The sequence below is a fragment of the Excalfactoria chinensis genome, chromosome 4 (genome assembly GCF_039878825.1).
Source record: "Excalfactoria chinensis isolate bCotChi1 chromosome 4, bCotChi1.hap2, whole genome shotgun sequence".
NCBI lineage: Eukaryota > Metazoa > Chordata > Aves > Galliformes > Phasianidae > Excalfactoria > Excalfactoria chinensis.
The window spans coordinates 82,351,982-82,375,152 of NC_092828.1; the positions used below are offsets into that span (position 1 = coordinate 82,351,982).

Consider the following 23,171-nt stretch of genomic DNA (forward strand, 5'->3'; position numbering starts at 1 on the left):
AAAGGTTAAGGAAAAAAACTGATCCCAAGGATCAATAACTATACACTTTGCTACTAGCATTTTAGAGGTATTTACATACAACAGACACCCTTCAGACACAGGCATCTTCCTCAGCTGAAAGGAAGTCTCTGGCACTCACCTTCAAAGCATTTACAACCACATTAGTGGTGAGATAATTGGAAGTTCAGCTTCATCTGACCTCTACTTAGTGTGAAGAACAGAATACAAGAAGATACATTTTCTTTTCTAAAAACAAAAATCCTTCAAAATGTCATTTTTGAAGTTTAGATGTGTTTTTTTTGCTTTTTTTTTTTTTTAACAGAATATACATTATATATGTACACATTTAATATACAACATTATAGCACTAAAAACACAAAAAGGGAAAGCTTATCAATAGGAAACAGTAAGCCAGTGGCAACGCTGTTAAGCTGTTGAAGGTCACCAGCAAGCCAGTGGCGCACAAAGTTCTTCAGCTGCATTACAAGAACTTTATAGTCAAAGGTATCACAAAGTCTCTTCTGGAAGACTCGTAACAAAAGTGAAGTTCAGGAGGGTCCATTTGGCCATCCTGTTATGAGCCAGCATGTACGTGGCACAACAGGGAACTAGGAAACACGGAGTCCTCCAGTCTGGCACAAAAATCAGTCGTTCAGGGTATGTGTAAGTTGTCAGGAAAGAAAGAGGAGGGTCACATCAACGCATCTTCTAAATAAGGCAACACTTCTCGCCACAGCTTTGAGATGGAAAATGTTTTTCTTTTTCCCCCCCCTCAGATACTCCAGCAAAGAAAAACGAGGATAAAAATCAGGGATGTCACATATCACATCAGCTCAACAGTCTTGGACTAAAAAAGTTCAGCAGGAAATAAGGGGGTTCAGTGCTGGTGAACTAAAACAGCCTTAACGTTCCTTCTCTATTTTTGCTTTCCTAACACAGATGCCAGCATGAAAATGCAGGCAAGCATAATTGCTCTGCTTCTTTCCTCTGAGGAAGGAAGAATTACTGACACAGTCCGTTAACATTCTGTTTCCCTATTCCAGATGACAGAAAGGCTCCAACAAGTCCTTGAGTCACACTTCCTCATCCTCTGGTTTACTTTGAGAGGCCTTGGAAACACGATTGATGCTGCTTTCAATGAAGAGTTTCAGGCCCTCTAAACCTTGCCCGTAGAGATAGCTCAGATACCAGTTCCACTTCTTTCCCTGAAAAAGGAGAAAAGAATAGTCAGATATGCAGGTCATGCTTTGGCTTTCTTGAGCCAATCTGAAGAATTATGCAAATTCAACCTGCCAGCTTGACAACAACCATCCAGGCCCATAAACACTCCACAGGTATACAGAGGTCTCACCCTGTACCCAGATGCCTAGACTTCTCACTTACATATTTCACGTTCTTAGCTTGAACATAACAAACAAACCATGGTCTTATTTAATACACAGGATGTTCATAAATCCCAATTCTAAGAGAGCAACATCTGTTGGATCAACAGCAAAGATGTCAAAGACCAAATTCACATGGATACTGAAGTCTTCCCTCAATAACAGTGTGATTCTTCCAGATCAGGACTGAAGGACACCATGATACAGGAAAGGAAACAAACTGCTATGACAGTTATTCAGTTGTTCTAAGCTAAAGCAACACTATGCATTCATCTCAAATTTAATATTCTGTTTGTTGATTGGTAGTACAAATTCTGCTTTAAGCATACCAGAAGAATACCAGTTATATACCAGCATTTCTGAAGCTGATCAGCTTCTTCTCCCCCACCCACTGCCCCCACATCCTCTACTAAGTAGCTGCTGAAAGTGTCCCTGTTTTTGTGAAAACAGTCATTTTACCTTAATTAGATTGAAGCTGAAAGTGGTATCATCTGGCCAGGCCTTAAGGAGGGAAAATAAAACAGTGTCAGAACGGTGTCAAGCATGTATACCAAAAGAACATCCAGCATGGCCAGGCCACTGCTTGCTCCCCTCGTAAATCAGGAATTCCAGGTATGCAAAATCAGTCAGGGATATTTAATTATCTTTCAGAATGAGCTTCCAGTGTTAAACCTGGCCAAGTCCACAAGTACTGCAGTATTACAAGGTTGCAATAGAGATATGCATCAGTGCCTTTAGCAACTTCTTCTGCACAGCATACAAGGCATCCCTGCAGAACAGCTGGACTGCATGACCTTAGAGGTCTTTTCTAACCTCGGGGATTCTATGATTTCCATGAGCAGTAGATAAATAATTCCCCTCAATGAAACAAGGCAGGAAGAGAACATATTGTGTTCTCGAGATGTACTACAGAGCAGCGCCCTCTGGTGCTCAGCACTGAAGCCTTTAAGAAAAGAGCACTGCAGTCAAAACATTCTTGTCTCAGTGATGCAGTGAGAAGAGTGGAAGAGTTCTTCAGAATTACATTGTTGGGTTTTTTAAAAGCTTACAAAAGCTACAAGGAAAAAGGACCTAGATAGAAAAAAAGATGTAAGTTCTGCAATAGCAGGAGAAAAACCAAAGAAGATAGAACTATCAACTCATATTAGAAACCTTTCATCCAGCAAAGGGAAAGCTTGGGTTTAAGCCAACAGTAACAAAGTACTCAGGTTCAAGACACTAAGCATGTAAGCCAAGGCAAATCTGTAGTGTACCTAACCAGCATTCTTCACATTTAACCTAAGGTTTGCTGTGTTGCATTCCAGCAGCATGCTCGCAGTCTGCCAGAAGTCCTTGCAACAAAACAGCAGCTTTGTGCACCTCGTGGATAGCCTACAAAGCCTGATTTCTATGAGCGACACGCACTTCTTAAACAGTAACAACCTGGCAAGCTGCTCCCTCCACTGTTCATTAACTGTAGGAACATGAGGGCATTTTGAATTCAGCTAATAGAACTTGCATTGGATGTTAGAGTACACCATGTTTCATCCCGTACTTGGAAGCAGCTACATGTATTTGTTTAGACCATTCTCAAAAGGCAAAGAAAAAGCCAGAAAGCACAGCTACAAGTTCTGCTGTGGATACCCAAATACAACTTAATTACGCATTTCTGCATCTTTGGGAGTTTAAAAGTTTAAGTCACGCACTGTATTCTGTGAAGAAGGTTACTGAATCAGTACATTTCTATGTTATTTATCCATTTTAGTTGTGAAAATGCACAAATCAACATCAAGCTGTTTTTACTCAGCCAACAGACAGAGAGGCTTCTTTAGAGAAAACATCACTACACTCTTTGGTGCTGCTAAAGGCCAAGGTATTCACCTACAACATTACCTGCTGCAGGAAGTCAACAGCATAACACATCAGAGCTGGGTGGTAGACAATATTGAAGCTGTTTTTATACTCCTGCACTCCGGTTTTCTTCAGCAATTCATCATCCATACGAATGCCCTGAGGATGATTATCCTTCTCGAAGGCACTGGATGTCCACAGACAACCCACCATGGCTATTATGTACTGGTTATACTCTTGATATGTCTGGCTACTGAACTTGAATTGCTGTATTTTCTAAGGGACAAAAACAAACAAAAATTAAAAAAATAAAATAAAAAAAACAATCACAAATGCATTGCCCTGCTTTCAGCTGGGACAGAACTGATTTTCTTCTAGTGTCTGGCATGATGCTGTGTTTTGGCTTCAGGAGAACTATGTCAATAACACACATGTTTCAGTTGCTGCTGAGCAATGCTGTGTGGAGCCAAGAATATCTCAGCTTCTTGTATTGTCCCTACCAAGGAGGGAGCTGGGGGTACACAAGGAGCTGGGATAGGATAGAGCCAGGACAGCTGAGCCAAACTGGCCAGAAGGGATATTGCACACCATATGACATCATGTGAAAATATGGGGTGAATTGGAAGGGGGGGGGAGGGAGGGATGGGGTTAAGGAGGCAGGGGGAGATGGCTGGCCTTGAAAGAGGCCTGCTGCTGCTCAGACTGGCTGGGCATCACTCAGCAAGTAGAAAGTACTTAACTGTGCATAAAATACATAAATATATAAAATCATTACTATTATTTCTTTCCCTTCTCCATCTTTGTAAATAGTTTTTATTGTCGCTCCCTCAAAGTTCCACATCTTGCCCCCACCCTGTTGGGGTGAGTGAACGAACACTGTGGTGCTCGTTTGACCTGGTAGGCAGCCTACAACAAACATCTTTGAACAGCCACACATTCCCTGCAGTCCTTAAGAGCACTATCAAAACACCTTCCCCCTGCTGAACCCCACTCCATACTAAGGTCCATTCTAGAGCACAGCAGATACCTTTTTACTTATCTCGTTCTCTTTTGCGGCTATCAAGTTGGTTCTATACCTAAAACAAAACAACAGGTGTCAGTAAAACTTACTAACTCTCTTATCTGTCACTGCTGGAAAAAAAACCACTGGTGAAACATTTACATAGAGTGAAGAAAGGTTTTCTTAATACAAGAGACCAACAAGTTTTCCTCTTCTGATCAAAAGAGAGGCAGGAAATAAAATCAAAGAGACTTGATCACTTGGCATCAGTTTTTCCTGAGGGAGTAAGGACAAATTTGATAAGGTTCATGTCTTGGATGAGTAACACACAACTGAGCTTACCAGAGACAAACTTTCAGAAAGGCTATACACAAGAATCAGCTTAGCCTTGGAATAAGCAGAAAAATGCAGTGTATCTTTAAGATGAGAGACTTTCATTCACTAAGCAGAGAAACGGAAGTCACTGGAAGTAACACAACTTGACAGTTGTTCCATATAATAAGCACTAGCTCCTCTCATTTCCCAGAGAGCATCCTGTCATGTTAATTACCCTGCAGACTCCTTAGAGAAAAAAGCCACATGGAGAGCCCTACGCCAGCTGTCAGCAATTGGCTACTCTTCTTCTCAGATGCAGCCACTGGAATTAACAGGGCCAAGAGCAGTAGGGGTGGATCCAGCAGACCTAAACAGTGCTGCTGTTGGGCTTGCAAGCACAAGGCAACCCTAAATTTACCACACATTTTCAGGGTGGCAAAAGTGCTTCCTACTCAGCACGGCACAGAATTTGCAAGGAAAAAAGTCAAATCTGATGGTCAGAGCACAAGACTAAGAAGTTTAATGCTTAACCCGCTAATGATTGCAAGCTCTTTGTTGCTAGGCAACATAAATCCCCTCAGAACTATATCAAACTCCTTCCTTCACACATTAGTGATAACAAAAGTAATATTAGGAAAGGTCAGAATGCTGCCATTTAGGATAACAGACCGGGGAACAAAATGCAAGTTACAGCTCTAAAATATTTTACCATGAAAGCTGGACACAACTAGAACATTATCTTTGTTTTATATAAGGAGAAAAAGTATAGATACCCATTTCAGATTTATAGACCCACATAATTTCATTTTCAAAAACTCAAAAAAGACCAACAAGAGAAATCCCTACAGCCCACACCATTCATAGTACCTGTACATGATGTAGCAGAGCTGATTTAAGTTGACAGAATCCATGCTGAGCAGTGCTGGGTAGAAAACTCCAGCAGGAGGCATTATTAGCAATGGCAGTTTGTACTTCAGATATATGTCACACACCTGCAGGAAAAAAGCAAATCTAGGCAGATTATTACTGCCATTAACAAACCCCCAAACATCTAGGAGCAAAAGAGTGCACAATGCTGCATTCTAGCCAGCTCCATCAATTTGATCCAGGAGGAACTGTCTCACTCCAACCTTCTATTCATTTTTCTCAGGTACAAGGCATTTATCCACTCTCAGCTCACATCTCAGTCTGGTTCAACCATTTAAGTATCCCAGAATGCTGGTGTTTGGTTGCTTGTTGGGTAACACTCACTTAGACCCCTCCAAAACACAGCCCATTTGCTTCACATGTTTAATTAGCATTTTAGTTATAAGCTCCCATCCCTGTCATCATGTCCTTAATTCCTTGCAATGTTAGCCATGCTGTAGAAGCAACAACAGCATGGCTGAGTTCACCTGGCAGTAAACACATCTGTAGAGAAGATGGAGGGAAGCTAGAGAGTAGACTGAATACTATTCAGTGCTGGGGGAAAAACTATAATGGAGCATTTAAAGAACATCCCAGCAATTAATCAAAGCTTATCCAACCATATTTGGGAAGGTAACATCATTTCAGCTAGAAAAAAAATGCAAACAGCCTCAGGGAAATGGGATTTGGAAAGACAAAGCAAATGGAACACATACGGTCTCATAGAAATCCAGGATGAAGTACAGCAAGAAGGTATGACTCTTCTCCAAGTGCAACGCAGCAGTAGAAATCCGTCCCACAAAGCTGATCAGTTCAGCCACCCCATTCACAAGTCCAGAAAGGGTGGTATTCCTGTAACAGTACACACTGAATATTACTACACACACACACACCCCTCCACAACAGGTAGAAACATACAGAAAAAGAAGCCAAGTCATTCTTCTGCCCTGCCACCCCAAAGTATTTGGTATTATGTTTTTTTATAAAGTACATCCAGTAATAGATTGTTACCCACATAATTACAAAGATGACCCAAGCTGTCAGTGTTATAAGGATCTTGAGATCTGGACATACCAATAAAAATATTTTTAAATCAGAAATAAAAGTCAGGACCTAAGAGGTAGCTTACAATATAGCAGAAACATTACAGTAATACCAAGTAATCTTAGCATTAGGTAACAGACATATGTAGATGTGTTTTAGACAAGCTTACAAAGTACTGAATTGAGAATCAGACTCTGAATCCAGCTGAACCACATGCCAGTTTAACCAGTTCTGTAACAGCTCTTTCAGACTCTCCAGAACGCTGCACTGTAGGATTAAAAAGATGACAAGATGTTGAAAAATAACACGAGTGAAAAACACTGAGCAGGACACGCTGAGAATTAAAGTGTACAAGGAAATGTATCAAGAGTTTCTCAAAGAGAAGTGAGTATCTGTGGTCTCTGAGTATCTGTGGTCTCCCTTTAAACTGAGTGTATATATTACATAGTTTTTGCTGGAGAATGAGAGTTTTTAATTCTGTTAGAACTGCAATAAAAACCAGCTACTGCCTTTCATACTATCAGACAGCTCTTTCTAAATCCAGTGCCTCAACTTAGCTCAAAAAATAAGATATCTTAAAAGGCACTTGAGTTCCCAGAGAAGTTTCATCATCAGAACATTTTACCCTTGGGCACAGACTTCTCTCTGTACTATACTTCAGACTGTTACAACTTATACAAACACAGATGCAGTACCAACTAGAAGTAAATGGCCACTCACTCAGATTACCTTAAAGTAAAGGGATGATGTGAAGAAGAGCTGTGCCAGGGGATCGCAGAGTTGTGACTTCATCTCTGGAATAAACAAGAAAGTAGCATGCTACCTGTGCTTAAACTGTTCCTCTGGGATCAGACACTGCCCAACCTCATGCAAAAGATCTGCAATACATACCACAGAAGGTACTGAGGGGGATCCAGCTCACAAGTTGGAGGATTTGTGAACGGCAGGAAACGCCATCCCAGAGAGGAAGACTCCTGTACAGGAACTCCTCGCAGGAAGGAAATCCCTCCTAGAAAGGGGAAAGTGAGCACTGAGAAATTCATCTCCTATGCCTGAACCCTGCCATGATCAAATCTCCTGGAGAAGGAAGAGGTTTGCACCTGCTTCGTGCAGTTCTCCGGGACACTCAAATTACCATTCCTGCAGAAACAACAGTTATCTCCAAAAAATTGGCTCTCTATGGGAAAATGTATTTTTAAAGATTCTGGGGAGATTTCAGACAATGCCATTTCTCAGTTAAAATACAGGAAGCACACGTGTCTCAAAAATACGTTAAGGAACAACTTCATGAAACCCTTGGTTTCCACATAGCAGGAACTTACCTGCAAGAAACACTCTGCCCTGTAGGCAGTTTCTAGGAAGCCTTTGAATTCTTCTTCATATTGGTTATTATCAACTACACACCAGGTGCATTCTGAAGAGGAGAGAGTAATGCATTTGAACAAGAGCACAGCAAGAATAAACAAAACCTGAAATAAAATTCAACTCTTATGCAGTGTTTGTTCTAGTACTACACAAGTAGAACTATAAACCCAAATGGCAAAGCACTATTATCAAATGGTGAAAAGCTAGAGACATCCTTAACCACCCCAATGTGCAAGGTTATGCTGATTTCCTACCTTCCTGAAGAACCTGTCCCATCCAATAGTAGAGCCTCAGATAAACAGATTCATCTTTTCTGCAGTTCATGTAGTGAAGCAATAATGGGTTTGTTAGCACTGAGCCCATCTGGGAAGGAAACTGCAAGAACAGCGGCAACATAAATAAACAAAACCAAACTAGTTATTGTGTTTATATTTGCAAATTGCCACAGACTCTCATGCTATCAGAGCTGTCCAATCCTTCATTGGCAAAAAGATCATCCTCCAGACCTCCTGCTCACCAGCCTCAGGTAGGACTAGATGCTCTTCCTGAATTAGGATGCCCACACACTAGATATCTATAAGGGCATGGACAAAAATCTTTGGATCTCTCCAAAGCATGCACAGAGCTTGCTGAGACCTTCCTGCCACTCACCTCCAGGCGGTGGATGTTTTGTAGGAGTTGGGGAAAGGTCCGCAGCTGCTCCACTGGAAAAGATTCGTTAGCACTGTATGAATCAACACGGCTCATTTTCCCACCCACTGCTACATTTTGTGCGTTGGCACTGCTTGCAGGTATAATCAACTGGGTATTCCATTTCTGCAGAAAAGAAACAAACAAACAGCAGTGACTCAGCTGTGCACTTGTGCCCACTGTTCACAAAGATCCTGTTATGCAAAGAGAAAGAAAGCACCCAGACTTCCAATACAGTGGGCACACTGCATTTCCATTTGGCTATCCCACCCTTCAGAGCTCTGAGATATAACCCAGCTCCCACAATTTGCCATTACTCATCGTGAAAACAGCTGTTTGGCAGCTTCCTGAGGAGCAAAACCTACTCTTTTCCGGGAGCGAGGTTGAGCTGTGCCTAGAAGCAATGGTTGGGGCACAGTAGAATTGGCCTGGTTTCTCTGCTTTACAGCATTCATTGCTGCCTTCCAGGGGCTGTCTGCATTCTTGAAATAAGCCTGAAAACAAAAATCAGACAAATATGCAAGAAACCAAACTAAGACAAAGTATCAGAAAGACCAGATACTATTCCAGCAGACATCAGTGATGTATATACAATCATCTCTGCCTAGCAGACCAAGAGGCTAGGATTTGACAGCAAGTAACTCTCATCATTCCTTGCTTTCATTATCTTTCAACTGTACTTCAGCAGCTACACTTTCATGCTCCTTCTGAAACGCCTGCTTTTTCTTAAGGGAATTCCAATACTTATAGTTCTTAAGATCAATCATCTGTTCATAGAGTAAATCTCAAGCACACACTAAAATAAAGCTATGACAAAGGAATGCATGTGCAAGTTATAAGGAAGGCTTCATGAACTCAGTCAAACTGAACAACTCAATGAGTAATTGAGCTCTCGAATCAGGTATCACAGCTAAAATGAAATTGGATGAATGAACGAAGCCCAACACCTGACACAAGCACAACGTCTCTGCACAAAACTTACTTTTGTCATTTCATTTACATTTAACTCCAATCAAGTCCCAAAATATCACAAGGACATCCAAGAAATAGAACCTACCTTCATCACTAAAACATAAAATCATAGAATTACCAAGGTTGGAAAAGACCTAAAAGATCATCCAGTCCAACCATTCACCTATTGCCAACAGCTCCCACTAAACCATGTCCCTCAACACAACATCCAGTCTTTCCTTGAACACCCTCAGGGTCGGTGACTCCACCACCTCCCTGGGCATCCATTCCAGTGTCTGACCAACCTTTTCTGAGAAGTAATATATGTATTAGTACACATGTATACATTAGTATACATAGTATACATGCTATGGCACAAGCAGAAAGCTCATCACAAATACTGTCCTAGGTGCTGGCTCCAGATAGATTAAATCTGACTCCTCACCTTCATTTTCTGAGGAAGGGTTATGGATACCAGCTCAGGACGGAAAAGCTTATAAAGCGATAGCAGAGCCTGTAGATGAGGTTGCATACCCTGTCAAGAAAAGAGGAAGAAAAAGATGTGATATGTTTTTAATATAGATATCAAATATTGTATTTACAAAGCAGAAAAACTCTCATTACTGAAAGCTTCCATAAGTACACATCAGTAAGTAACTAGAGGTATACAATGAATAGAGTAAAAACAGTCTGTGAAATACTGCAGGGAGGGATTACGAGAAAGGACTTGATACTGTCATAGCTCTAATAAGACATTTAACAGATAAAAGCTATTCAAAAATACAGTGCTCTGCAGATTAAATGCTCCAAGTGTTACTGTAGCTACATAGCTCCATGTATACCCCTCTAGCAGCTGTAGTTACTTCTACAGCCATTTTAGTTTCTTACAAAAAGGCAGCAGGTACTGTACAATCTTATATTTCCCAGAAACGTTTAATAAAGCCTGGAACAGGAAATTAAATAAGGTAACAGATAAGTGAAAACAAGTCGCTCTTCACATCAGAGATTTTACCACATCTCTATGAAACAAAGTTTTGTACACGTCATTGCATGTGCTCATGACAACAGAAAAAAACACAATATGAGAATTCAGGATGCAAATGCAAGGTAGAGAAGCTCAGATGCTAGAAAGATTACAGCCTACTGTTCCAAGCCTAATCCCATCTTAAGCTGCTCGCCTCTGTTCTGTAAGGACACTCAGAAGCTGCACCATTAAGTTTCAGCCTCTACAAGATTTGAAATTAACTTGCCACTTTTGATTGGAGATCAAGGAGTCGCCTGACCCGAAAAGGCTTGACTGGAAAAAACAATGGAGAACATTAGAAACTAAAAAACACTTTCATTCAGCATTTAAGTGAAAATGAGATGCAACTTCTATTGGTATAGCAAAGCAAGCAGGAACAGCCAGTATTATTTCTGGGCTAATAGACAGGTTTCTGCTTCATCAAGTATGATATCAGATAGAATTATAGCTTAGGTCTCCTGGACTGCATTGCCTGGTCATTGTGTTACCTCCATTGGAAAATGTGGCAGCAGCAGTACACAGAATAAGAAACAAAATGGTATTTCAACTCATACAAATGAGGACTCTCACCATTTTCTTTCCTGGTCAACAGGTAGAGCACATGGCAGATGTAGGGACACTGCAAAGAAAAGGCAGCAATGAATCTGTCTTGCTGATGCAAACCACAAATCAGGACACACTGAAGGGGAGACCCATTCCATATGGACTTCACAAGCTAGTACTGCTTCATTCCATCTGCTGCCTCAAGTCATCACTGCATCCCCAGTGAGGGGCAGGTTACCTTACTTCCCATAGGAAGCAGCACATCCTTACACCTACAAAAAACTGCCATATGTGACATTACATATGTATATATATGCAGTTTTCATAGTAATCAGACTACTCAGGGACCCCTGGTCCTGTGTTTGAGAATGTGATTTGTGTATCTCAGAGATCAGCAGTGAAAGTTTCCAAAGCAAAAGTTACCCCTAAATAAAAAGAACATATTAATGCTAACTACAACAGGGGCTGCAAGGGTCTGAGATCAACTCAGCTGTACTTGAAAATGCTGCTTTGAAATATAAATCCAGTTTCCTGAAAAGATTACAACTGATGTTGAACAGTCGAAAATTTGGCTGACTGTGTAATCAGAACTTTGAGTCTTAACCCCAAAGTATTCTGAACTGGATTAATATGACCGATTTCACGTCTAATGGGACTCCAGTATTACCTTACCATGAATCAAATCTAGCTATTTCAGCATCACAGCACCCAGACTTTGCAGATACCTTACAGCACAAAATTCCTCAGTACCTGTTCTTATTTAAGCTCTGTTGCAAACCAACAAAGAACAGCATTTTGAGCTCTCATCATTCAATAAACATTTCTCCAGGTTGTGTTGTTGTGTTTTTGCCCTAGGTACACAAGTCAGTTTTTCCTTCTCAGGAGTAAAAGGACTTTATCAGCTGATGCCCTATAAAAGCTGTTCCAAGCACTGCAGCATACACTGCAGCTCTGTTTCTGTGTATGAGATTATCAATTCTTGAAATCATTTTAACAACCAGACCACATCATTCAAGCAAACAACTCAGTGTTTCCCTGTTTCTGAAGTACCCAGCAACCATCAAATCCAAAAGGAGAAGAGGAAAATGAGTTCCACAAAAAAAGCCTCTAGTTTGCAGCTATTCCTGTCTAATTCTATTATCAATATGCAAACTACTAATTTAGACTTATTTTGTTCAATTTCATATGTTTTTCAGTTCTCCTTACCAACTTCTCGTCATTCAGGAAGAAAAAGAAGATGCCATAGAGGGCATGAACTTGTTCCTTGTGATCAATGAAGTCAAACATCGTGATCAGCCATCTCAGAAAAAGCAGCTGCAGACAGAAAATAGCTGTCTTACATTAACAGGCAAAAGCAGGACAGACAAGGCACCAACCAGCTTAAGAGAAACAGTCATTACAGGACATTCAAAGACAACCAGACAGCTACAGATAAACAACCAGCACTAATTCGGTTGTGGAAGAAAGCCAGACAGAACATCTACTGCCATACTCCAACAGAAGAATCATCAGCATTGAATATGTGCTAGCCCCTAAAGATGAGGCAAACCTTCAGCCACCTACATGAAGGCCAGAAGGACTGTCCTTAAAGGTTTCCACACCAGACACAAGACAAGTAGAAACTGTGCAAGATTCCACTTAACTCCAAAGCATCCCACTGACACTTCAGGTGCAGGTCTCTCCATCAGCAGTTTATGCAATAGCTTTGTACATTAAAACCACAGGAAGCAGAAATCCTGCACATCACCTGTCCTCATCAATCCTGTGCAGAAACATTAACTGTAGCAAACATTTATGAAATTACCTGGACATTGCTTGAGCATTTGCTGACACAGAACCAAGATACAGAGGAAACAATAGAACTTTCTGGTATTGTTGTGGTTGGAATTAGGCTCTTCAGTAAACGAATATTCACTGTATCAGCTGCAAAACAAACCAATGAAGATCAGATACTGCTCAAATACCAGGTTCTTCAATATAGTTTAACAGGTTAGGTTAAGATCACCCAAATTACTCAGAGCTTCTTTGCTTACAGTAACAGTGCACAAGAATCCATTAGGGACTATTTGTATCTCCCAAAAGAAAACCAAATATCCAGATTAAAGACAGAAAACAGCATATCTAGTATTTTAGTATTGAAACAGCCTCTAGACTCCTTGCAAGACAAAGAAAAGTAGCACATCTCTGGAAATATTAATGACCAATTCCTTCACCAAAAGAGTATATGAGTGCCAGCCAAACATCAGCAAATTACTGCCTTAGAGATAAGCCAAGCAATGTGAATCAATAAAAGAACAAAATTACTTGCATAATGAGGAAAGAACCCTGCATGCTCCTCTTGGATGTGAGAAAGGGAAAGGTCATCCTTCTCATTTAATACATTAATCTGGAAATACAAGTGGTGGCCACAATTTCTAAGAGTGCAAAACAATAGACTGCAGTGACAGGGAATTGATTGGTAGTACAACGCTCTAATTTTAGTGAGTTTCATTAACACACTTAGGAAAGTACCCTGGTTTTGCTTGAGATAAAGTTAGTTTTCGTTGTGGTGGCTGATAAAGTGCCATGTTTAGGATTTAGGAGGGAAAAACTATGATGATAACACACTGATGTTTTAGTTGCTGCTGAGCAGTGCTTACACAATTCCAAAGATGTTTCACTTCCTCAGATCAACAAGTCTGGCAGTGCAACAAGAAGCAGAGCAGGGGCAGAATCAGGACAGGTGACCCAAACTGGCTAAAGGGATATTCCATACCACATGGCATCTGGACTCAGAATCCACAATGGAGCATGCAACAAAGATTATTTTTATGCCAAACCCTATAGCCACTATAAATGTACCACCTCAAGCAGGTTCAGTTAGAAGGGAAGGAAGACGTGCCAACAGTACATAAACATTTTACCAAGTTTGCCACTGAGTGCCACATCTAGCAATACATTAAAACCTTCAGGGGGTAAACCTCTTTTCAGGGCAATGCTTTCCATAGTAGACAAATGTTTCCGCAAAACTTCGCTCTTTTTCAGTGAAACTCGATCTTGAACTAGAATAAAAAAGACAAACAATGAAACAACTTCTGAAGTTAAAATGAAGTGTTTTAAACTTCTCCAAACTGCTCCTACATGTAGCCCTTCTTGCTGGGCCTTCCACAGTATCATAGGGTGGTCTGCATTGAAAAGAACCACAAAGATCATCCAACTCCAACCCCCTGCTGTGTGCAGGGTCACCAGCCACCAGCCCAGGCTGCCCAGAGCCACATCCAGCCTGGCTCTGGATGCCTGCAAGGAAGGGGAATCCACAGCCTCCTTGGGCAACCTGTTCCAGTGTGTCACCACCCTCTGGGTGAAAGATTTCCTCCTAAAATCCAACTTAAACCTTCCGTGTCTCAGTTTAAAACCATTCCCCTTTGTCCTATCACTGCCCACCCTCATAAACAGCTGCTCCCCCTCCTGCTTATATGCTCCCTCCAAGCATTGGAAGGCCACAATGAGATCTCCCTGAAGCCTTCTCTTTTCCAAGAAAAACAAGCTTCATACAACAAGCAAAAGAAAAAAAACCTTTAAATACACTAACAAGATGAGTTACTATAAAGCTCAGATGTTAGAATAGGGAACATTAGTCATTAACAATCTTTACAAGTCTGTGTAGCTACTCTTAAACCTGCTCTTACTTTTCTCAAAGTAGCTCAGAGCTTCCTCAAGGGAGTCTTGCTCATTGTCATTTTTCTGATCACTCCAAGATTGATGATTCTGGGCACTTTTCTCAGTATCAACTGCCCCTCCTTTTCGCCACGCAGAGAGATCAGTCTGATTGCTGTGGTGAACTTGCAGAGGTCGCTTGGAGCGCTTAGAACTCTGTCTTGGTTGCATCTTCTCAGACTTTCAGTTGAGACAGGAGAATTCCACTCATTTGTCATGTGGGTTCTGATTCTTCATTGCAAATGGGGAAGAAAACAGATCAACCTCCAAATGTTGAAGAGCAACAGAGAGCAAGTTTCCTGCAAGAGAAGAAAACAAGCATTATCCTGACAAACTGACTTTACAGGGACCTTGCATGAGGTTAACGGCAGTTCTCACAGCAAAACATTTATAGTTGCGAGTCACTGAATGATTCACACACAAAGGTGTTTTGAACTGAGCAGCTTTTTCACAATTAAAGAATCACAGAATGACCCAGGTTGGAAGGGACCTCAAGGATCATGAAGCTCCAACCCCCTGCCTGGAAGGGCCACCAAACTTCCACATTTACTAGATCAGGTTGCCCAGGGCCCCATCCAACCTGGCCTTGAACACCTCCAGGGACGGGGCATCCACAGCCTCCCTAGGCAGCCTGTTCCAGGACCTCACCACTCTCCTAGTAAAGAACTTTCCCCTAACATCCAACCTAAATCTTCCCTCTTTCAACTTAAAACCACTCCCCCTTGTCCTACTATTATCGGCCCTTTCAAAGAGTTTACTCCCCTCCTGGTTACAGGTTCCCTTCGGGTACTGAAAGGCTACAATGAGGTCACCCCGCAGCCTTCTGTACAGCTGCCTGGGCTTCTTCCAGCTCAATCACAGAATCACAGAATCACAGAATGACCCGGGTTGGAAGGGACCTCAAGGATCATGTGGTTCCAACCCCCCTGCCTAGCAGGGCCACCAAACATACGTCTTTACTAGATCAGGTTGCCCAGAGCCCCGTCCAACCTGGTCTTGAACACCTCCAAGGACGGGGCATCCACAACCTCCCTGGGCAGCCTGTTCCAGGACCTAACCACTCTCCTAGTAATGAACTTCCCCCTAACATCCAACCTAAATCTTCCCTCTTTTAACTTAAAACCATTTCCCCTAGTCCTGCTATTATCAGCCCTTTCGAAGAGTTTGCTCCCCTCCTGGGAGTAAGTTCCCTTCAGGTATTGAAAGGCTGCAATGAGGTCACCCCGCAACCTTCTCTTCTCCAGGCTGAACAAACCCAACTCCCTCAGCCTGTCCTCATAGGGGAGGTGCTCCAGCCCCCTGATCATCTTCGTGGCCCTCCTCTGGACCCTTTCCAAAATCTCCATATCTTTTTTGTACTGAGGGCTCCACACCTGGACACAGTACTCCAGATGGGGCCTCACAAGAGCAGAGTAGAGAGGGACAATCACCTCCCTATCCCTGCTGACCACCCCTCTCCTGATGGAGCCCAGGATCCCATTTGCCTTCCGGGCTGCCAGAGCGCACTGCTGGCTCATGTTAAGTTTCTCATCTATTAGGACCCCTAGGTCTTTCTCTGCCGAGCTGCTCTCAAGGACAACTCCTCCCAGTCTGTACAAGTGCCTGGGGTTCTTCCGGCCCAAGTGCAAACCCTTGCACTTTGCCATGTTAAACCTCATTAGGTTCACCCAGGCCCACCTTTCAAGTCTGTCAAGGTCCCTCTGAATGGCATTCCTTCCTTCGTGTCAACTGCACCACTCAGCTTGGTGTCATTGTTTCAAGGGATGATAAAACTCACAAGACTTAACACTAACGTTAATAAATAAAGCTCATCTGATGAAGCGTTACATCCTGTTTTGATCCAAAACTAACACAACCAGACAGCAAACACAGTACAAAAAGAAGGCCAATTCAGTGCATAAATTAAATAGATAAGAAAACCGTGAGCAGCCCTATTGCTGTACTTTATATGGCAATGCAGCCAGCCAACGGGTGGTGATTTCCTGATAGCTGATGCCCAGATTTTGAAGGGCCACAACACTCTCCTACCTGTTCCACAGCAATTAGGTTCTTATGGTCTGTTTCTATGTAACAGGTAGAGTTTAAAGAATAGAAACAGCGAGGGCCCAAGTGAAGCACAAAAGCTACCAGCACTGCAACACTACCAAGCTCTGCGTAAAACACACTACTGAAAAGTGGTGCTCCATCAGGATCAGCCCCCAGTTCCCCCCGCAGCACCGTGTCAGCCGCTGGGACACACTCGTCGCACTCTCTCCCACAGCTGACAGCTGCTTCAGGAGGAGCGCAGCAGCAGGCCGCGCCCACGGAGCTCAGCGCGGTGCTCTGACGCAACGAGAGCTCCTGTCAGGAGAAACCGCCGCCCTCCCCAGCCGAGCACGCACACCCCTTCCCCGAGAGGCTCTCCTCGAGCTCCCACGGCGCTCTCAGCCTCCCCCCGGCAGCCGTGGTCCCGCCGCTGCTCCCCAGCTCACCCCGCCGGCCGCCGCCATCATTACCTCACTCCAACCGCCCGCAGTTCAAACTTCCGCGCCACGCCGCGCGCATGCGCGCTACACACCACGCAGCGCCTCTGCGTGAGGTGCGTCTTTTAACCAGTACGCGCATGCGCAAAGCAGTGATGGCGCTCCCGGCCGTTCTGAGCATGCGCAGTCGCTGCGCTCAGTAGACGGGAGCGGATGGGAGCGGCTCCGCGTTTGGAAACGCAAAGAAAGGGTTAAAAAATGCAGTAGGCCCAGATAGTTACAAGGCACGGGATTAACATAACGTGTTGTCTAAGGGATAGGTGAGCTCGTGCCCACTGGTCACCTCCAGCAAGCAAAGATGGGGCTCCAAATATAGGCTGGTGCTGGGGGCAGTGATTGGAGGGCAGTGATTGGAGGGCAGGGATGGAGGGCAGGGATGGAGGGCAGCCATCATTGGCTCCAGGAACAGCCTTCTGAAAGAGAGAAGTATAGAGAAGGCACAGGTTTCGGAATCCACTTGCTGTCTGCATCTAGTTAAAGAGCCCACAGCAGTGGTCTGTGCTGCACACAGTGCTGCTAATCCGCCTCGAGGCATCTGTGTGCATTTGGGGTGACCTCGGGATGGTCTCTGAGCAGCAGAGGTTGCCTCAGCAAGGTGCCCTGTTGGCAGTGCCCTCTATCTAAGATAATCCCTGGGGCTGCAGGAGGGGGGTTTTGCATGATATGTGTGTTTGGGCTGCATCCTTTGTAGCAGAGGAAGCAACTGCAAAACGGGATACACTGCATGCAGACATCTATCTGATGCTTACAGTCACACAGTACCAATGTTTGGACTGCGGGTTTAATATCTTTTCTCACTGCTACTCTGTACTGGAGCAGTATTCCCATGGCTCCCATCCACTATCGCCTTGTCTTTCTCTGAACCCTCCCTAAGGTGATTCTGCCTGCTTTAGGTGCAGTGTTAGAGCACACAGGAAGATCATTTTCAGCTGCATCTCCCAAAAGGACACTTTTCTCCAAATTTCCCCCCCCCAAAAAAAATAAAACAACAAACCAAACCAAACCAGTTTATTTTCATCAGTAACGAATAAGGGAAAACCCAGACAAACATCGAAAGAAGCAAACAGAACTCGGAGGTAAAACACACTTCTTGTTTGACACACAGGGATTCGGGGCCTTGTGAGAGGACATTCCCCAGTGGGTCCTTCCCACTGAAGCTGTGTATGGGATGCACGGTGGTCACACCCAGACATATTCAGACCCTCATTGGTTAGCAGTAACCATGGATTCCAACAAGTTTGGGGAAAAAGGATTTCTTTTTCTTTCTCTTTTTTTCTTGAAAGGGAGAGTTTGATGCTTTTTGCCAGCAGCAAATATGGTACTGGATAAAAGGAACTCTTTAGGCAGTCCTGCTTCTCATCCTCCTCAGTTGGGAGGTAAAGAGATACCACTGCTTCATGTTAAATAGGGAAAAAGTTACTGCTAAGAGGCCACTGCCCCTGTTCTAAAGCCTCTGCAAAGCATGGAAATCTGAGAAGATGTAAGCAGTGCATCACGGCTTCCCTGCAGCACTGAACCACATAACAGACTGGTCACAGGCAAAGGCTATGGGACACCTCCCTCAAACACAAGAATGCTTAGTAGGGTCCATTCCCTGCCTGACTACATCAAAGGAAATGTACATTTGTGCCTGGGGTGACTCTATGGGGTGGGCTGCACGAGCCAGCGCAGGGCAATGGTTGTGTTCTACCCAGCAGCTGTTGCTGAGACTGCAACAAAGCAGAAGTGCATCCAGGCCAAGTTTACACTGCTGAGGATCTCAGGTCTTATGTTCAGGGATGAACCCCCACCTCAGGAGTGCCAACCTAGCATGATGAACTGCCCAAGTCTTTGCCCACACTCTGGTTTTGTTGAGGCCAGGACTCCTCCAGTCAGGTGCTAACTGCCTGCAAACGGTCCTGCTCTAAGCCAGCTTGTATCTTCCTACATTACAGACCAGCAGCAAAGCAAGACTATGCTGTAGACATACCATATATCTCTCAGACCCCAAGTGAAACTTGATTTAGAGAGCTGAAAAATATAAATAGGTAAATAAAAAACCAAAAAACAACAAACCAAAACCAAACCAATTTTTTCTGGGTGCTTTTGGAGAGAGCTGCCTCGAGGGTCCGTATTCCTCAGACTCACTCCACTAAGATACCTTCACTTTGCCTTTCTCAGGAGCCGGGTCATGGAGGAGAGGCTGCTCATCCCCATTCACCGACAGCATCCTCTTTTCTGGTGGCTGCTCCTCGGGCTGGCGGGCAATCAGCAGGCGGCAGGTGAGCAGGATCCCAAAGACCAGAGCATGGGCGTAACGCTTGAGCGGGTCCCCCACTAGCTGGTGGAAGAAGAGCACAGCCAGCACGAGGAGGAGGAGCAGAAAGTTGGCCACGTCTTTGGGGCGGCCGGGTACCAGTGTCATGACAATGCCACACGCCACTTCTAGGGCTCCGATGCTCTTGCGGAGAAGGATGGAGCTGACTCCCATCTTCTTCAGCATGGGGAGGGCCCGCACGTAGCTCTTGTAGGCTCGTTTCTGAAAGCAAGCAGTGATAGTGGAGGATGCGGTGATGTGAGAAGAAAGAGGTGACTTTCATTGACATAGGTAAGTGTGGTATGATGTAAAGATCATAGTCATACAATCATACAATCATAGTATGGCCTGGCTTGCAAAGGACCACAAAGATCATCCAGTTCCAATCCCCTGCTATGTGCAGAGTCCCAACCACCAGACCAGGCTGCCCAGAGTCACATCCAGCCTGGCCTTGAATGCCTGCAGGGATGGGGCATCCACAGCCTCCTTGGGAAACCAAGATCAGTTCAATCATCACAGACCCTGCTGGCACGATACCCCTCTGTAGCCATAAAGCTTCTGTTGGAAGGACATTAACACTCCATCAACCCGCAGTTCTCCTTCAGGAGCTGGAAGACAGCTGTGCAAGCTAGCACCCAGTGCTGGAGCTAGGAGCGTGTTAAGGACTCCTCCCAAAATCTGAAGTTACCATTGCTACGATCAGCAATGCAGAACCACATTTAAAAGAAACCACTGTCTGAGAGTATCATGGCCTTAAATAACACACCTTGTCCCTGACAAGCCAGGGCACAGATGGTGAAAGAAATCACTTCCCATCTCAAAGCAACACAGTGTACCCCGGGGTTTGTGGGCAGGACAGACTCGGTGCAGGGTAGACAACGCATCAGAGATCAGATTCACCTTTGTGAGTCCTGCTCCTGCTCTCACCCACCTCTGTGATCCTCTGTTTCCTCAGATGAAAGCATGCAGACAATTTGACATCCTTGCCCTCTGATTTATGCTGGATTTAGAAGCAGCGTGAGCCGCTGCCAGCCTCTTTCCATGGCTGCCTCCTTGTCTGAGGGAAGAAGCAACCTCTGTCCTCACATACACTCAAGTTCTTGCATTCGAACGTGGGGTATAGGTGGGTCTGCACATTTACTTCCCAGGCAGTTTTGGAAACCTGCCTTATGGGCACACAGAGCTTTCCCCCTTCTCTGTGAATTTTAAGAGAAGCCGATGATGCTGTGGTTGAACAATATTCAGCTTTGCTATCAGACAGAGATCCCTTGACCAAGTGTATGTAAGGCTTTTTGCTGAATGGGAAAATAAAACTGAAAAAAATCACTGCCCGTTTGGGTAAATAGCAGCAGTTCTGTTTGCCTGGGGCAAGAAGTCACATGCTGATGGGCAAGATCGGGTTTTCATCCCCATCTCCACCACCGAGCAGATCTGCCTGGTTTGCTGTGCAGCAAAAGCATAGAAACCTAAGGAGCCTCATCACAACGCAGGGCATTAAGAATGATGTTGTTGCCCAACATATGAATGCCTCCACTTCCTCCTTGTAATAAAAATGGAGATCATCCCTACCTGTAGGCCTCGCTTCTAGCAAAGCACAGACCCACAGAGAAGCCCAGTGCTGTGCAGAGCGAGCATTCTGCAATGCTGCTAAAGCCTCAGGGCCTTATTCCTAAACTTCACTTAGGCAGCAGGAGCTGGAGAGCTTTGTTTTCTGGACATTTTGTCCTCACCTCTCACTCCTGAGTTATTCTGCAATGCTGTTCTCGGTCAGAGCCCTGTGCAGAGCTGCAGACACAGCACTGCCATTCAGATGTTATTTGAGAGCTAAGGAAAAGCAGGTGCAGCGATGGGAGAGAACAGAACGTGCTGGAAACTTCCATCACTATTTCTTACGTGCTCAACAATTACACCGGTGCTTTTCCACCATTGCAAGGACTAAAATGAAAATGGAGGAAGGCAGGAGAATTAGCCAAGGCGGATGGGAGCAGAGGGCCAACCCTTGCTCTCCCAGCTGATAAGTGCACTCGGTGCCACCCCCCTCCTTAGCACCCTGTAGGGGAAGAGGTCCATTTCCCAGAGCACAAGGAGTAATTAGGTGATTCTTCACATCCTTTTCTGCCCGCTAAGAATCCCACAGCATCTCACGGATGGGAATTAATCTCGTGCAAGCCCGGTGAGGTGGGGACACTCAGTGCCATTATCCCTGCAGGAAGGCACCCACATCATCGAGCACAATCCTGGGGCGCCTGGGGTGGGCACTGCCCAGGGATGGCCGGGACCGCTGCCCCTCCCCAGACCCTGCATCCCACACCCATCCTTCCCCCATCTTTAGAGAACAGCGGTGCCATCCCACCGTCCTCGCCCCGCACCGCAGCTTTCTCCCAGGGAGCGCGGGGGGATGCCAGCATCTTTTCGCTCGGTTCCTCCCTGTACCCAGCGCACGGCTCCCTCCCTCCCATCGTTGTTCCCGAGGGGTCGCGGTCCCCACCCGAGAGCCGCACGGCCGCCCCTCCGCCGGCCTCACCATCTCGTTGTAGGCATCCCTGCTGAGCCGCGGGGTCAGCTTGATGGTCCCCATGAAGACAAAGAAGAGCCCCAGGGCCACCGAAAGGGCGACGATGGTGATGGTCCTGGGGGATGCCATCGAGCCACCGGGATGAGGTCCTAACGCGGCCTCCGAGCTGCGGTCACCATGGAGGAAGCCGAGGAATAACGCTGCAGAGACAGCGGGAGGGATGCGGCCTCTCCGCCCCGCGGCCGCCGGGTCCTAACGCCCGCCCCGCAATACCCCGCAGCTCCGGGCACGGGGTGCTGCTCCCGGAGCCCCGCATCCCAATGAGGACGGTGCAATCCCGCTGCCAGCTCCTCCCCTTGTGCGTGTAGCGCTCCACAGCAACCGTGCTTCCTGATCCCGTGTTGCTTTTTGATGTCAAGTCATTCTCTCCCCTCCAATTTCCTTTTGGCAGAAGGACAGCCTAGCAGAGATCTGTTCCCACCTTACAGCAAGAAGCCGAGGTGTAATTATACAAAGCAATGATGCTGGAGAGCCGTCTCTCCTATGGAGTCAGGCCGTGAGCTGGGGGGGGCTCAGCCTGGGGTTGCAGGGAGATCTCATATTTTGGGGGGCTCAGCCTGGGGAAAATAGGGCTGCAGGGAGACCTCAGTGCAGCACCTGAAGGGACTTTATAAGCAGCATGGGGACCGACTTTTTACAGTGATGGAAAGAGGGAGGATGGCTTTAAACTAAAACAGGAGAGGTTAAGGTTAGAGGTTAGGAAGAAACTCTTTACAGAGCTGTCCAGAGAACTGTGGGTGCCCCATTCCTTGGGACATTCAAGGCCAGGTTGGATGGGGCTCTGCTCAGCCTGAGCTGCTGGTTGGCAACCCCGTGCATGGCAGGGGGATTGGAATTAGGTGATTTTTAAGATGCTAACCTAAGCTAAGTTCCATGAACCACATCCCTCACCATGAGCTGAAAATGAGAGGGAAGCCATGCAAAGGGGCAGCACGAGGGAACCTGTCAGCAGTGTGCCCATCACCTCCTTCTGCTGTAGGATCTGCTGTAACAAGCCCCAGGTCCTGACCCATGTATTTGAAGAGCCCAGTG

General features: G+C 45.1%; 2 protein-coding genes across 4 annotated transcripts; both read right to left on the reverse strand.

The window, feature by feature from the left end:
- Window positions 1-317: 317 nt before the first annotated feature.
- CENPI (centromere protein I) lies at window positions 318-17,306 on the reverse strand. Of its 3 annotated transcripts, none has more exons than XM_072335312.1 (21): window positions 17,242-17,306; window positions 14,719-15,045; window positions 13,954-14,091; window positions 12,855-12,973; window positions 12,257-12,364; window positions 11,078-11,126; window positions 10,734-10,780; window positions 9,929-10,018; window positions 8,898-9,026; window positions 8,494-8,658; window positions 8,097-8,217; window positions 7,800-7,891; window positions 7,369-7,486; window positions 7,207-7,271; window positions 6,647-6,744; window positions 6,150-6,285; window positions 5,395-5,519; window positions 4,240-4,288; window positions 3,255-3,488; window positions 1,842-1,883; window positions 318-1,205 (listed from the first exon to the last, which is right to left on the reverse strand). In XM_072335312.1, exons 2-21 carry the CDS (start codon window positions 14,915-14,917, stop codon window positions 1,074-1,076), a joined length of 2,256 nt encoding a protein of 751 aa, XP_072191413.1. In that variant the 5' UTR covers window positions 14,918-15,045; window positions 17,242-17,306; the 3' UTR covers window positions 318-1,073. The 3 variants fall into 3 exon arrangements, with proteins under 3 accessions (XP_072191413.1, XP_072191414.1, XP_072191416.1); XM_072335313.1 differs by having other exon boundaries at window positions 17,218-17,295; XM_072335315.1 differs by lacking the exon at window positions 17,242-17,306 and having other exon boundaries at window positions 14,011-14,091; window positions 14,719-15,041.
- A 956-nt stretch (window positions 17,307-18,262) lies between these two features.
- On the reverse strand, window positions 18,263-22,572 carry TMEM35A (transmembrane protein 35A). The gene is made up of 2 exons (XM_072336286.1): window positions 22,089-22,572; window positions 18,263-19,786 (listed from the first exon to the last, which is right to left on the reverse strand). The coding sequence occupies exons 1-2, from the start codon at window positions 22,206-22,208 to the stop codon at window positions 19,400-19,402; spliced, it is 507 nt and encodes a 168-aa protein (XP_072192387.1). The 5' UTR covers window positions 22,209-22,572; the 3' UTR covers window positions 18,263-19,399.
- Window positions 22,573-23,171: the final 599 nt, after the last annotated feature.